Source organism: Neovison vison, chromosome 13, assembly GCF_020171115.1.
Source record: "Neovison vison isolate M4711 chromosome 13, ASM_NN_V1, whole genome shotgun sequence".
In the NCBI taxonomy this organism is placed as follows: domain Eukaryota; kingdom Metazoa; phylum Chordata; class Mammalia; order Carnivora; family Mustelidae; genus Neogale; species Neogale vison.
In genome coordinates, this window is record NC_058103.1 from 104,483,739 (window position 1) to 104,500,165 (window position 16,427).

Consider the following 16,427-nt stretch of genomic DNA (forward strand, 5'->3'; position numbering starts at 1 on the left):
GAGGGAGGCAGGGTGATAGAAAGGACAGTACTGTGCATACAGATACATTCTAACTTCTCTGGTTTGCAAGTCTTCATATGCTCTGGACTGTGCTGTATATCTAAGCAATTTTAGGGAATTTTTTTCCCCATCCAAGATGGTGTATTGATGAAGAATTCTGTATTGGCAATGCCATAGTCTTTCTAAAGGGCTGTGTTCAGCATCTTCCATTCCATCCTCAGTGACCCTGGGAAGTAGGACCAGGACCTGCCCTTTTGGGGCATGGTGAGGCTCATAGAAGACAGAACACCAGCTATGGGGCAGGTGTCCTGCCCCTGCCCATGTTACCTTCTCTGTGACCTTATGTAGAGTGCTCAACCTCTTTGGGTTAGGCTCTAAATATTAAAGTCCTTTTTGGCTGTTATTTTAAAGACATCTGGAGAAAAATTTCAGTGATGTTTTCTGAGAAAACATCGGTGATTTTCAAAATATGGGGAAATGCTTACAAAATTCAGGAAATAGTGTTCAGATCACCTATCTATCTATCTATATATTCACAGACTTTTTAACAAAGACATATATACATTTTACTGTCAATAAGTAAATTAATAATATCAGCGAGGCTGTGTCTTCTGTCTTCTGGGGTGTGACTGTCTGCAGTTCAGTGTTTATATCTGATTTTTATATTCTGGGAATTCACAGGTCTCACTTGAAACCGTTCACCTGTGGGATGCCCTTTATAGGTTTTATTTTATTGGTCTGCATAGATGAACTGTACCTCTTTGAGATCTGGATAACTTTTTTCTTTTCTTAAGAAAAAGAGATCAAGCAGGGCAGCGCAGGGGAGGAGGGGGGATAAAGTGGGTGGGGCAGAGAGAGAGAGAGAGGGAGAAAATTCCAAGCAGACTCCGTGTTGGGGTTGGGGGTGCCAGATGCAGGGCTGGATCTCCCCACCCTGAGATCATGACCTGAGCTGAAATTACGAGTCAGATGCTTAACCAACTGAGCCACCAAGGCATCTCAAGATATAGATAACTTTTAGATGAAAGGCTCATCGTTTCATTATTCATTTCTCTCTATGGAATAGAAATGATAAAGTTCCCTTCAATCTCCACTTAATGCAAATAAAGAAAAGTAATGGCAAATAGTGTAAGTTAAGTGGCCTTAAATGTTGAAGTTGAAAGTGTAGCGCCCTTTGAAGAAATGCTGGTTCATGAATGTCACTGGTTCTTGGTTTTGCAGGTCCTGGGCGAGTCGATGGCAGGGATCTCACAGAACGCCAAGACCGGGGACCTCCCTGCCTTTGGGGAGTGTGTGGGGATTGCATCCAAGGCCCTCTGTGGGCTGACAGAGGCTGCAGCCCAGGTAAGGGACTGGTGCCCACGCCCCCTAATGCAGGCCTTCCGGCCTTAAGGCTTGGGTCCTGTGCCTTTGTCCTATGCTCCAGTGAGGATACCCAGAGGATCCGTCCCTGCAGGATGCATAGGGTAGCTCCACCGGCAGCCCCTTCCCCAACCACTATTATAGAAACCATGGTAAAGGTTTCTGTGTTGGCTGGGGCATATCAGCATAGCACCAGCCAGTAACCCTCCAGGAGCAGAGCAGCCTGGTGAGTATAGTGAGACACTGAATGCTGAAGGCCCAGCTTTAAGTGTTCAGAGGCAAGATTGGGGTGGGGTTTTTAATGCTTTGTTTTGTTTTGTTTTTTAAGACCACTTTGAGGGAGGAGTTGTTTTCAGGGGGAAAAAATGAGTATTATATAATTGACATTCTTCCTGAGGCTTTAAAACTGCAAAAATCTTAGTCATGCTCTTTTTAGGATCAGAGAGAGAAAAAAATTGGAAACCATCCTGCAGAGACATGACTGGGCATGTTCCTTCCTTTGCCTTCTACTGTCCTGTGCATCTGTAGTAATTATTGGGCTCGTGGAACTGATAATTCAAAAATTATCAGCATTTACCTTGAAGGATTTATCATTTGACAGTTACCTTGAGGCTGGAAAATTATAATGAGCTGAAGGGAAACATCCCTAGTTTGGGGGATGAAATTATCCTTATCTCGTCCCTCAAATCTCATGGGAAATGACTTAAGATTAAAATTCCCCTTCCCAATTTCATTTTCTCCTTGTGATTTGACTATCCAGATGGTTAAAAGAGAAGACCTGCTCTTAGAACCTCTTGTCCTCTTAGAGACCAAATAGTGCTGGAGTTGTTTTGTTTTTTTCCTGAGCCATCTACTCCTTCTCCTTATTCCTGGATATACTGGCCTGAACAATAAGGATGTGGTTGGCTATGAGATGAGAAACTTCCATGCATAGCAGCCTCCAGGGTTGACCGACCCACCGGCTCCATGCCTTTGGTCACCAACCCCTTTTTTCTGCCTTTCCCATCTGCCAGCCTGAGAGTCAGCCTCACACTGAGACTGGGTACCCTCCTGGTTCTAAGGAGGCTGTCAGAGCACTCAGGACTGCATCCATCCTTGTTCAGGCCCACGGGAAAGCTTCCTGAGGCTTTCTTCAGAACAGGGAGATTTTGTTCCCAGAAGCCTGCGGGAGACTCTGCCACAATCCGCCTGTCTGTCTTTAAATCCTTACCGGTGAGACAACCCTGACCAACCTACACCAGGGAGCTGCTGAGAATACGGCCTGCACACTGCTGGGCTGTCTTTCCCAACAGGCTCATCTGGGAGCACAGAGAGTCTGAATGCACTTTCCTCCTCCCTTTCAGGCTGCATACCTGGTGGGCATCTCTGATCCAAATAGCCAGGCGGGCCACCAGGGCCTCGTGGACCCCATCCAGTTTGCCAGGGCTAACCAGGCTATCCAGATGGCCTGCCAGAACCTGGTGGACCCCGGCAGTAGCCCGTCACAGGTAACCACGGGGCGAGGGTGTGAGGTCTGTGAGTGCTTCAACTCCCATGGGGGGGGTTGTGGGAGACTATGAGGAATTAGGGAAGAATACCATTCTTCCCAATCTTGCAAAGCCAGCTCAATGCAGCCCTGTGGATAATAGCTTGAGGGGCGATATTGCAAAATGTGGTGAACATGGCAATGTGCCAGTGCTTTGAAATGAAGTGCTGGTGGGCAGTAGGATGAAGTCATCGCTGGGAGGTTCACCAGGAGTCTCATGATTTCATTCGGGTCAGAGGACGTAGGTGGAGGGCTTGTTCTGTGCTCAGCACTAAGGGCCAACACAAGTCAGACCTGATCTCCTCTATGCCCTGGCTCTTCCTCCGTTGGATTAAAGCTTGGAAGATGGGGTGGTCGGGCTATGATGACAGCAGCCGAGATGCACAGAGGAACATGTGATGAGCTCTGTACAGGGCTGTCAAGGTTCACTGCACAGAGATGGAGGCCCCGAGTCAGGCCTCAGAGTCTGGGCAGAATCCAAAGTGCCAAAAAGACCCACAGAGGCATTTCAGGACTAGACAGTATGTGCGACACTCCATTTCTGAGTGGCATGACATCCCAGTGACTTACTCAAGCAGCGTGTGCTAAAAGGAATGGGAACAGCCTGTGAGTGCCACGTCCACCGTGAATCCGAGCCTGATGTTCTTCCAGCAGGAGGAGGACCCATGTTAAGGAGGCAACACAGGGACTATCAGACCTACCCAGGAGCCTGAGAGCAGGCATAGAAGATGTCAGGGCACCTGACGTTCCCACCTGTCCAGTTAAGGGCAAGGGAGTGTTACCAGCCTAAGCAAAGTGGATCCGGGGAATTCAAGAGAGTGGTGGGGTGGGGGTGGGGCCCAGGAGATGCCTGACCCAGACCCCCGACTCGGGCGCCCAGTCCCCCTGTGGATGAGCAAGGAGCTGGTGCACCTTGATGTCTCTTTTCCTCCTCTAAGACGTGGACTTTGGGGTGGTGGCCATGAACTGCCTGTGGCCACTGAGCACTTAAAATGTAGCCCATCCAAACTGTGATGGGCTCCAGGTGTAAAATATACCCTGGAATTTGAAGACTTGGTGTGATTAGAAAAGATAGTAAAATCTCAGTATTCTGAAGCTGATTATCTGGTAGAATGAAATATTTTCAATATATCGAATTAAATAATCTTAAGTTATTTAAATTTATTTCTCTTGTTTCTCTACTTACTTTAGTGTGGCTACTAGCAAATCTAAAATTTCACATGTCATTCACACCGTCTTTCGGTCAGGCAGTGCTGGCCTAGACCCTGGAGCGAATGCCTCCAGGTGGGGGTCCTAGCAGGACTGCTACCTCTCCCGTCAGGCTCTCTGGAGCTCAGCCCCGTCCCGCTACTCCAGCAGCACCTCCTTATCTTCTGTTTATTCTCTTTTGCTGAGCCATCCTGCCCCCTGCTTTCCTGGTGTGGCTTTGGGGTGGCAGAGCTAGATACACATGGCCTAATCAGATGGGCCCTGGATAGGTGAGCTGAAGAGGGATCCGGGGCTTAGGGCGGGGGTGGAGTCCTCTGACCTGGACCCTGCTGCACTGAGCATGCATGCCCCAACCCAGCTCCATGCCTTGTAGGTTCTGTCCGCGGCCACAATCGTCGCCAAACACACCTCGGCCCTGTGCAATGCCTGCCGCATCGCATCGTCCAAGACAGCCAACCCAGTGGCCAAGAGGCACTTTGTCCAGTCAGCCAAGGAGGTCGCCAACAGCACTGCCAATCTAGTGAAGACCATCAAGGTAGGTCACGGAATTGAGGTCTTAGTGATCCCTGCATCCCCTGTGGCATGGGGGAAAGAAGGGTGCAGGATTTAAGCTCTGCCCTCCCAAGACTTGTGTCTCCTGAAGCCTGACTCCTGATTGAAGTCCGTGAGGAGGAGTCCTTTTCTGATGGAGATAATTATCATGAAAATCCAACAGCCTTGGTCTCCACTAACCCTCTTGGCCAGGGGGTTGGGTGGGGGGGGTCGTGGGGGATGGACAGTGGTTGCCAAATTCTGTACATGAGAGGCTGAGGGGCAGAAATGTGGAAGAGGTTGGCTGTGAGGTGTCTCTTGGCATGGTGCTTGCTGACAGACACTCTGTGTTTACTAGACAGTCCGCTGCCGTGGAGTGGATTAGAGCGCCTTTGCTGTAGGGAATTGCTGGTAGGGGGTCTGCCATTGTCGGTAGATAGAGCTGGACCTAGAGAGAAGGTGGAGGGGAAAAGGGAATGGGAAATTGTGGAGAAATCACCTTAAAAAATCCATTTCATCTATCCTATGATTTCCGTTTCTGCTTATGGCTGTTTGAATGTTTGAAAGGGAGCATCTGTTTTCTCAAATAGAGCACTCCATGTTTATACCATGTTCTAGACCATGGGCTGGTTGAGGGAGGAACAGGGGCAGGGTACCCTTCTGAAATGACTGCAGTGGCAGGCCTGGGGTACTTATGGGCGGGTGATAAAGCTACAAATCCAGTGTGCCCCAAGCAGGGACCACAAGGGGGGGACCAAGCAGCAGCTGTGTAGATGACCTTGCAGGGAAACAGCCCCAGGCAAGGAGCCCAGAACCCCCTTCCAAGCCTCTGAAGGAGTCTGTCATGGAAGGCAGGCTCCCAACTCTCTGGCCACCCAGAGAGAAGAAGGCAAAGCCAATGGTGGGGAGACACTTATTTAAGGATGGTCACATTCACTGGGGTAGGACAACCTGCTTTGTTGCCAGGCCAGCCCTGGAGTAATGAGACTTCTCCTGTCCTCTCCAGAGGACATTTTCCTCAGAACCACTTGAACCTTGTGGAGAAATCAGTCCTCAGGCCTTTCGGGAGGAAGCAAAGGGGAGAACTCACAGCCCAGCAGCCGCAGGGAGCAGGTGGGGGGGAGCATAGGCCCATTAGCCCCGTCAGCACTTCCTTACTGCTTCAACAAAGAGCCTTAAGAAAGTGAAGCCTGCCTATTTGAAGACAATAATAAGACAGGTTGGAAATAAATTAAAGCCAGTGAGCAGGTGCCCCTGGGATCCTGGTGGCAGCTCACCTTAATTACCGCCATAGTGCATAGTATTCGAAATGAATGAAGCTCGCATTTTTAACTGAACAGACGTACAAAACCTGTTCCCAGGTTTCGGTGCGTGTTACTCCTCCGGTTCACCCAACCACCCTGTGTCTGTCACCGTCACTGTGCACTCAGGACACTAGGTGCTAGCCGCTGAAGTAGCTTTCCCAAGGCACCCCAGCCAGCGAGTGAGTGGCCGGTGGGAATTCAAACCCAGATGCCAGAGCCCCTTTGCAGTCTCGATCCTCCTCTCACCCCGGTGTGGTGTTCGAATCCAGACTGACCCAGAAGAAACACCCGGGTCTGTTCACTTGCCTGCAGGTCGGGGCAGGTGGGGATGAAAGACGGCGGCTGCGGAAGGGAGTGACATCGTTGGCGCTTGCTGTATCATTAGCTGACTTCAGACCTGGCCGTTTTCTGATCGTTAGGAAACAGACTATATTTAGATGGACCAGGGGAGGAAGAAAAGGAAGGAAAACTGTTCTGCCGAAATTCCTGGAAATCTTTCTTTTGTGCCTCCTCCTGCTCTAAGTCCTGACCTGTCTCTCTCTGCTAAGATCTCCTCTTCTTTTCAGATTCTCCTCACGGTGTCAAACCCTCTTTGCAATTCCCAGTGGCAAATGAGCTCTGGTGATGGCCTGAAAGATAGGCCTGTGTGGGAACATCAGAGGAGGGGTGCAGGGTGACCGTTAGGAGGGGAAGATGAAGGCTTCGTCTCTGTGAGCTCCCTGGGTCCCAGCAGCAATGCCCGAGGAACAGAAATGAGCCCATTGCCCCTCGACTGGCTGAAATGGGCTTGGTTTTTCTATTTGCACCGGCTGGCAGGGTTCCCCGGGGACAACGAGCCTTGTTTATAATCTACTAATAGGAAAATGGTACTGGTTCTTTCTCTGTAGTTCACCATCCTATATACTGAAGAGATTTCCTGTTTTAAAAAATGGTTAAGAATCATATCATATCAGGGAACAGACCTTCACGTGGGTTGTTATCAGCACCATTAGAATGTGTGTACCTAAAAATCTTGAACCTGTACTGATGGCGTTCTTTAAAATCCCAAACCTTGGCTCAGCAATAATAAATACTCGCACCTTCCTTCCAGGCAGAACGTTCTAAACTCCAGCCACGTCGGAAGCACACAGACCCCTACCCACAGTTGCCCGTGGGCCACCCCATACTGGGTCACCCCACACAGGGTCACCGGCTTTTCTTGCTTCAGTTGGTTTATTACCTAGTCCCGAGTCCCATCGGTGGAGTGCAGTACTATTTCCCGTGTGCACTTGCTTAAGTGGGTGCCAGGTAGAAGTTGTACAACAGCTTTTGTGTCTCTGAGAAGTGGAAGGATGGCTTTGCTGCTCTCCGCGGAGGTGAAGCTCCAATTTAGGGATGGAGCATACCCAGTGTTTACCAAAGATACCAGATCAGAGCTCAGTAACTGATTTTGACTTGACTGTTCAGTATGTCTTCTTGGTCATCCTTAGGTTTGGATTGGTAAAGGAGGTTTTTTTCCAGAAGAAAAAGAAAGCGGAAAACTTCTTAGGTTTCTCTTACACTGATTCTCACTGCCTTTTTCTAAGGTCAGGAGAGAAGGGAGCCAGGAGTCTTGGATTGTGGCTTGAGGCGTGAGTTTGGATAGCATGCCACTTTCTAGATGTTGGTTTTATCATCTAGAATGTTGGGGATTTGGAACTACAGTCCCAAATCTTTAAGGTTTTACGGTCCCTTCCAACTCCCCAAAGTCTGTGGATCTGATTGTGGTACCCATGCAGAAATTGTTTCTCCTAGACTCCTGTGAGATTTTTCTAAGGGAACATTCAAAGGAGCTGGCCCAGGGGTCCAGAGCATCCTTGTCCTAACGGGCTCCCAGCATTTGGCTAATTGAATTTACCCCTCCATTGTTGCACCTGCTATGCTGGACATTCTGTGACAGGGGATGTCTACATGAAAACTCGCATGTCGACCTGAAATGTCACCAGTGAGCAGATTGGCATATTCAGTTTACCTGGGTGGCTCAGCCATCCCCAGAGTGGAAGCAGCATTCAGAAATGATGTAGTATCTCCGTAAGCCATCCTTTCTGAAGCTAAGTGCTACCTCTAGCGGAAACAGCTTTTCCTTTTTTTGAAAATGAACAGAAGTGGTTGCTGTAGCTCCGTGTTCTGTTCCATGTTATTCAAGATGCTGTGCCATGAATAGCCATGTGCTGCGGGATACATGGCTTTAGTGCCCAGGCTCAAAAATATATATCCTTTCTTCAACTATTGGCACAGTTCATGAAACTGCACAATTGGAAAACTGTTTCTTGGGATTTACCTCAGCTAATCCTCTTTTCATTTTGAAGAAATTCAAGTAAAGTTGGTGGCTCAACCAGATGCCTGCCTTCCTAAGAGGCTGGGAGGGTTGTAGACAGTAGGAAGGAGGATGGGAGGAGTCTGGGGAGGTAAGAACAGGAGGAAGGAACAGCACAAATGGGAGGCTTGGCATCTTCCATTGAGCTAGAAGTCACCTCATCCCATCTGAATGGGGTGTGATTGGCCGCTGGTGCAGCTAGGATTTGAGTTCCTTTGACACTGAAGTCCGTTGCTGCCATCTTCCTGCTGTGCTGGGGCCGCCCCTGTTGGGTTCCTGCTGAGTAGCACCCACCCTGTCTCCCAGTGTATTCACAGATTGCTCTGAAGCCTGGTGGGGCCTGACCTCACAGAGTCAATGACATTGATGATGCAGCACGATTTGAGGACTAGACACAGTGTGGGTCACAGGTGCTAACTTCACATTTACTAAGCATGTGAATGGCAGTTAGAATGGAGGCCATACGTGTGAGCAAGAAATAGCATGTAGGGTTGCCATTGGGTTGAAAGAATGGCAGAATTGGTGTGGTTAGAGGAGAGGTCAGTGTCTACAGTTGAGCAGAGGCCAGCCATGCATGGTATTAGTGAAGATGGGAAATGAGCCAGGCTCATGGGAATTCCTCTGAAAAATATTAGCGCGGCAGGATGTGTAATTATTGTCCCGAGCTGCCAAAGCCTGATTGGAATGTAGTTGTTATTCAGAAATAGCTTTTAAAGCATACGTGCCTGCCTACTCTTGCCTTCCTGAAAAATAGAAATGCTTTCATCTCGGATCTGGTTTGTTTCAGAATGCTGGGGCCTCTGGTTTTTTGTTCACTAATTGTCTAAATTGGCTTTTACATATTGCTCATAACAGTTGAATTAAAAGTTTAATTGGTCATTTAGCAGGGAAATTTGTATTCTTCTACAGATATAACTGCCTACTCCAACGTGGCCCTTTGCTGGGAGGAAGGGATGCTATATCCATGTCACAGGCCTCTAGGTTCTAACTGTCTTGTTCTTCAGGAGGTGGAGTCTGGGGTTGGGGAACCTCAGGTCCAAGTGTTAGCCCCCTGCTAGGCAGCCTTTCATGAACCACAGCCTGTGTTCCTGGATTCTCCTTGTCTAGGTCATTAATCAGCAATCTGATCACTCAGAGCCATTGTGTTACTTTGCTACTATTTATTTAAAAAGCTATTGAAGCACAAGATGGATAGACAAAAACACACATGGTATGTGTAGATCTCAGTAAACTAAAGTTGAATACACCTAGATAACTATAGCCAGATCAAGAACTAGAACATGACCGGCCCCCAGAAGCCTCCTTTGGGCCCCTTAGTCTTACCTGCTCTGAAGGGTGACTTGACTGCTAACATCTTAAATTAGTTTCACCTCTTTCTGGACTTGGTATAAATGGAATCTTACATTAGGTATATTTTTATGTCTGGCTTCTGTAAATACTATGTTTATGGGATTTGTCCATATTGTTGGGGGTAGTTCTAGTCCATTCCTTCCCATTGGATTCCACTTCGCTTATTTCAAAATGGCAGATTCAGAAGCCCCACCTCTGTTATTTGTTCAGGGGTATCCAGTAAAAGTTAGAAAAAGTTGAAAGTTCTATGTAATGTAAAGTATTTTTATAATTTGGGAGGGAATAGACTTAAGGTGAAAATTGAGGGGAAGAGCCCAAATTGGGGAAGAAAATGGTTCAGCTGCAAGGTCATGTGAGTGGGAACTCTATGGACTTTGAGGTCAGCTGCCGTGGGAGCCACATATTAAACTTGATTTCTTATGATTGCTAACTGAGTCACTCTGCTAGATGGTTTGATCTCTCCCATTAATTCTTATTTTTTAATGAATTCACCAAACACTTTCAATATTCCCATAAAACCACGTTCTTCCAGTAGGGGATGACTACGGTGGCCAGGAGTGGTTTGTGCATCTGCATGGATCATGTCTCCATGTTTCCTCCCACCAGGCCCTGGATGGGGATTTCTCCGAAGACAACCGCAATAAGTGTCGCATTGCCACCGCACCCTTGATCGAAGCTGTGGAGAACCTGACAGCATTTGCCTCCAACCCTGAGTTTGTCAGCATTCCTGCCCAGATCAGCTCTGAGGTAGGGAATCTTTGCAACCAAGGTAATATGGGGGTCTTTGGCTAGTCTGTGTGGCACCAAATGAGCACGAACAGTTAAGAACTCTAAAGGCTCTGTCTTATAGGGCGTTATTGTTGCCGATGACAATACATACACAGAGTTCATGAAACTCAGTGTATGCCCATCACTTAAGTGGTAATGTGTTAGCTTTATGTGTTAAGAACAAGCTCAGTGTCCAGGTTTGGGGCTGATTCTTTCTTGGTATGTGCCATATTCACAAATGATATTTAAGAGAGAACGTGGACTCAAGTGCTCACTATCCAGGCTCCGTGTGAACCAGCCTCCATGGTTTCCTCACCCTGAATCTCTTTCTGAAGAACACAGGGAGTGATTGGATAAAGAACAGGACCTTCCAGAGCCCAACTGATTGACTTAATCTGAGCATTTCACCCTTGCCCCTTATGCTGTCTGCTTCCAGGGCTCCCAGGCACAGGAACCGATCCTGGTCTCAGCCAAGACCATGCTGGAGAGTTCGTCGTACCTCATTCGCACTGCGCGCTCCCTGGCCATCAACCCCAAAGACCCGCCCACCTGGTCTGTGCTAGCTGGACACTCCCACACCGTGTCTGACTCCATCAAAAGTCTCATCACTTCTATCAGGTGAGTTTCTCCTCCAGAAAATGCTAGGCACCTGCATCGGAACAGGGCAGAAGGAGGATAAGCCCAACAGGACTTCAATTTAACAGCGAGGTAGCCAATCGTTATTATCATCTTCTCGTTTGGCTCTTTGGCACAACGATAGCTAACTTAAACACTCTCCCTATGTCAGAAACTGTGTTACCTTATTTCTTCATCACAACAACCTTGTGACGTGAACAGTACATGGCTACCATTTTACTGATGAGAGAATTCAGGCAGAAAGGACTTAGGGAGTATTCCCATGGGCATCTCTTGACCTGACGGGCCTAATAACCAGTCCTAACCATTATACTCCACTGTCTATACCTAGGAGCTTAGGCAGGGAACACCACTGTTTAATTAGCAGGATTTGAAGTTACCTTATTTTGCTAATAAGGCAAAAGGAATATTCTAGGTCCCACGGTATCTCTTGAGCATCTCTGAACTCCTTAACGATGGTATGAACCTAAAAAATCCCCAGAGTTGGTGTAACATCTCTGAAGTTGACCAGCGTTAATACCCCACAGCATGGAATGCGTTCTTTTCCTTCGCTGTACTTAGCTTTTTGATTGCTTTTCAGACTCAGCAGCACTGTTCTCTTACCTAATACCTTATTTTTTTTTTAAATATTTTATTTATTTACCTGACAGAGAGAGATCACAAGTAGGCAGAGAGGCAGGCAGAGAAAGAGGAGGAAGCAGGCTCCCCGCTGAGCAGAGAGCCCGATGCGGGACTCGATCCCAGGACCCTGAGATCATGACCTGAGCCGAAGGCAGCGGCTTAACCCACTGAGCCACCCAGGCGCCCCATCTTACCTAATACCTTATAAAGGGAAATCCACTAAATATCTGAACTCCTACTGCAGGACTTTGTGAGTGGTACGCCATGTGGAGAGTACAGTATGTCTGCCCTGGAAATAGCCCTGACCTGTTCAAAAATAATAATAATAGGGGTTCTATACTTAAGCCAGTGACATCTAAAGAGCTTGATGAGCAGGTGCCTATTGTCAGCCAGAAACGAGGAATAGCATCATAGCCATCCCACGAGAAACACAGTTAACAGGAGTGTTAAATGAAGAAATGCATGGGCTCTGCAGAGGGGTGTTCCCAAGCAAGGGTCCGAGATCCACCCCTGAAATGTAGCAATCAAACGTGGTAGAAAGTAGACAGGGGCCTCCAGCTCACATTGCTGCGGCAAGCTGTGGGACTTGAACCCTGAGGAATCTCTTTGAGCTGCCCTGTTCCTTCCAGGGACAAGGCGCCTGGACAGAGAGAGTGTGACTACTCCATCGACGGCATCAACCGCTGCATCCGGGACATTGAGCAGGCCTCGCTGGCAGCTGTCAGCCAGAGCCTGGCCACAAGGGATGACATCTCTGTGGAGGTAGGCCAGGACTCTGTGGCCAGGTCAGAGGTCTTTGGAAGTGCTCAACGACGTCAGCACCGGGCCTCAGGGGGTGGGGAGTGGGACCGCAGTGCATATTTGATGTTGGCATTTTGTCACTGAAGCACCTTCTCCTAGAACCCACCTGGGAAGTTTTTGGTGGAAGTTAAGGCATAGGCTGAGTAGAGAATGAGGGTTTGGTGAAGGAACACAGGTGCTGCTGGTATGGAAATGACAAATAGGAAAAAAAAAAAAAAGAAAAGAAATGACGAATAGGGTTAAAAGTTTGGCTGGGGGAAATGATCAACGTCAGATGAGAATGTGTCAGTAAAGTGTGGTTACTGTGCTCAGTTTCACATATTGGTAGAGCAGGGCAAGGCATGTAAATGTTGACTGTTTCCTTGTCACGGTTTATCAGTGCATTTTTTGACCGTGGGGCGTATTTAGCATTAAACTCTACACATCTGGTCCATTCAGAGATAAAGGGTTCTATCGTAAGGTACCCAGTGTCCAGTGTTGCAAAATCTTTGCATTCTATTTTTAATTCAGAGCCATGACCCTTTCTTGCCGATTTTTTCTATTAACCTGTCCAAAGGCCCTTGACTCATACTTCTTCCCTCTGTCAGAAGTGCCTGACACTCAGGAGGTGCTTAATAAATATGGATGGTCTGTTTACTGACATGTCCCCTCCCGCCCCTGAATTCATCAGCAGTGAACTTCACCCGCTGTCTCTAAGCAGTGGGCCCAGAGATGGTCTTGCTCATTTTTATTAATAGAGCTGTCAATTTTACTCCAGCTCGGCCCCTCTCTCCCACTGTCGAGAAAAGAAAGAAGAAAAATCCTCCTCCTTGGCAGACTGTTAGGATTTTTGTCACCCTTTTATTAAAGGAGGACCCTGCATGCAGAGCAGTGGGCCTGTCTGAAGTGCCCAGCTTGATGAATTATTACAGAGGGAGCACAGCCTTTGCTTATCACCCAGATTAAGAGACAAAGGTGACCGGTATCTCAGGACTGCCCCCTCAGGCCCCCACCCTTCCACCACCCATTCCAAAGCAGATCCTCTGCCTTCCCTTCCTCCCTAGGAAGAAAAGCCCTCCCTGAACTGTGCGTGCTCCCTACTAAACCACATTTATTTTAAAATAAGCCGTCTGTAATAAGATAGTGGTGCTGAGATATACATTGTTTTTAGGGTTTGGGGGAGTTTTTTTGGTTTTGGTTTTGGTTTTGTTTTTTTGAGAGAGCAGGAGGAGGAGCAGAGGGAGAGGGAGAAGCAGACTCCTTGCTGAGCAGGGAGCCCAATGTGGGGCTTGTCACCCAGGATCGTGACATAAGCCAAAGGCAGAGGCTTAACTGACTGAGCCCCCTAGGCGCCCCTATTCTTGCATTCTTGAATATAATCCCATGACAAGCAGAAAGATGATAGTGTACTAAGTAAGATCCTTAGAAGTTTGGGTGTTTCTCTCCACCTTCCTCCATCTTTCTATCTCTGTCTCTTCTTTTTCCTTTGTATCCCTAGGTCTTTGTTTTCCATGTGGCAGGTTAGATTGCTCTTCTCATTACCTAGCTCTACCCGGAGCCGCCAGCCTTTATGCAGCATTGTTCAAAGGGAAAGCAGCACAGCACGGGCCAGAGTCTGATTTCTGACAAGCAGAGCATTGTTGCTTTGTCAGAAATTACCCTGTTCCTTGCTGGCATAGGAGGAACTAAGATGTCCAGTGTTGTGACCTGTTAACCCTGAATCCATCAAGCAGATTTCCTAGGAAGAGTCCTACAGAGGATCTCATCTGCTCTGCTCCCAGCTGCTAATGTGCACCCGGGAATGCCCCATCTCCCTCATATTCCAGCATCATCCGATGCTTAGCCTCATCTCTCCACAGCACGAGTTCTGTTCTGTTCTCTCAAACCTAAGCAGAAATAGCTTGGGGGTGCGATTTTTGATGTTTGCACCCACATCACCAAATACAGTGCTCTTAGAACCTGAGCTGAGCTCAGGGTAGCTCACCTGGCATTGGCAGTGTGCTGTCTGGGAAATGGTCCTGCTTTCAGAGAGCTGATCTCATTACCCTATGACCCTTTTCTCCCCACCCCTCCCCGCTTTCCTCTCCTCCCTGAAGGGGTTCTTAGTTCTGAGGACACAGCCACCTGGATGTTCCCCCAGACGTTCGCTCTCCCCATTCAAACAAAGTTGTCTTCCCTTCTTGGAAGGGAAATGTTCCTTATTTCCAGTAGTTACTTGAAATCACTCCAAGTAAGGATACCAGCAGCATCACATAATACTGTGTTTGGTGTGAGTGAGGAAGGAGGCAGTAGGAAGAGAAAACTCTTGTGTCACTTACTGGAAGTGTGGGGGCTCTAGCCCAGGGGAGCTGAGGGTCTCTGGGAAGGGCGAGGTGGAGCGGTGGCTACGTGGTTCACCCAAGAGAGATTTTCTCTATTATAGATACAGTGGATGTCTTGGTACCCATTTTGCATGGCCCCCTTTGTCCTTCTCATGGTCCTTTTTATTTTTAAATCATTAAGTCTACATGGTGAATTGCGGTAGGGTGAATTTGACAGCTCTCTCTCCTTATCAGGCCCTACAGGAGCAGCTAACTTCCGTGGTCCAAGAAATCGGGCACCTCATCGATCCCATCGCCACGGCAGCACGGGGAGAAGCAGCTCAGCTGGGACATAAGGTAATGTCCCCTGGGGGGACACCCTGCTGAGGGTGTGCGTGAGTGATGAGGGGGTGGGGGGCGTGGGCTTGGTCACTGACCCCCTCAGGATGTCCTTTCACCTATAGTCCAAACAGAAACTGGAGTGACAGCTTTCAGGCAATGGCCAGACTTTCCAGCCAACAGCACCTTTACAGGCATCTGCGGCTCTTGACCTTTACTGGATGAGCCAGAGACGGACGTTGACATTGCTAGTCTGCCGTCTGCTGTCTTTTGTCCCTGGCTGGCCGGCCTCATTCTCGCGTGTTTAGGGGTATATTTTTCTTCCATGGCTTCTAATAGTGCCTGTTTGCACATGCAAGGGAGCAGAGCAAACTTGGAAACTTCGCTCCAGCCCACTCCAGAGGAGCCCCTCCACTGAGAGCTCATACCCACATCGGCCAAGTACTGACTAATGTTTTGTCTATTTAGGATTCATTTAGCAAATCCTTCAAGGGTCCTTGCCTTGTCCAGCAGCCTGTGCCTCAGAAGAGAGAGGGCAAAAATTGGATTTCTAACAGCCTCCAGGGTTTCCTAACATTTATCAGTGCAGACATCAGTATCGATGGGCATATCCAGAAGACCCAGTAGCCAAAATCTTTTCAGCAGGTATTGATTTTAGAAAATCAACTTTCTTGCTTCTTCACATTGTGGAACATCTGAAGGGCCTGCTATGCTTCCTGCTGGTCCTAAGGAGAGGTTTTTGAGATTTACAATGTGGCAAAGTCTGGCAAATTTCATTTCTCGGCTGAGCTGCTTTTTAGTGAGAAGATGGCTTGTCCGCCTGTGTGAGGTGGTTTGGAGGGTCGAGGGGCTGGCCTGGGGGCCGGGGCTCCACCAGCCAGTGGGCTGGAGGGCTGCCCACGTGCCTGCTGCAGAGAACTGAGCCTTACAGAGTAGCCAGACTTCATTTCATCTGTTACTTTTGATTCCAGTAGGAATTTTGTAAGAAACCATATCTAGATTTCTAGGGCAACGATCCTTGTCCCTGTCCATATGGTATTAGCATGGAAGATTAATTCCTATGTCAATGGGTGGCGTCAAAAGAAAAATAATATATTTGTTTCGCTTGAATTGCAAACTTATTCTTGGCCCTTTGGCTAAACTCGTCTCACTTTCTGAAAGAGAGTTCTGAATGAAGGAGGCCTCTGGCCCTCTATCCAAGAGAGTCCCGGACGGGGAATTGATCCCTGCCTGGTTCCAGTTCTTCATGACGACACTCAGGTGGGGTCCCAGGTCGGCTTCAGATCACTTGGGTGATACTTGCAAATTCTCAGACCACAGGTATTAGTTGCCTAGAGCTGCTGTAACAAATACTACAAACTGGGTGG

The 16,427-nt window shown here is 48.2% G+C and overlaps 1 protein-coding gene across 4 annotated transcripts in view; it reads left to right on the plus strand.

Moving 5' to 3' along the window:
* TLN2 (talin 2) overlaps nucleotides 1–16,427 on the plus strand; it is a 428,022-nt gene that overhangs the window by 330,399 nt on the left and 81,196 nt on the right. For all 4 annotated transcript variants that reach the window (XM_044230578.1, XM_044230582.1, XM_044230581.1 and 1 more), the window contains 7 exons: nucleotides 1,222–1,344; nucleotides 2,706–2,849; nucleotides 4,470–4,631; nucleotides 10,223–10,363; nucleotides 10,821–11,002; nucleotides 12,271–12,403; nucleotides 14,977–15,078. In XM_044230578.1, the coding sequence (XP_044086513.1) occupies nucleotides 1,222–1,344; nucleotides 2,706–2,849; nucleotides 4,470–4,631; nucleotides 10,223–10,363; nucleotides 10,821–11,002; nucleotides 12,271–12,403; nucleotides 14,977–15,078 (987 nt within the window). The remainder of the gene's footprint in view (nucleotides 1–1,221; nucleotides 1,345–2,705; nucleotides 2,850–4,469; nucleotides 4,632–10,222; nucleotides 10,364–10,820; nucleotides 11,003–12,270; nucleotides 12,404–14,976; nucleotides 15,079–16,427) is intronic.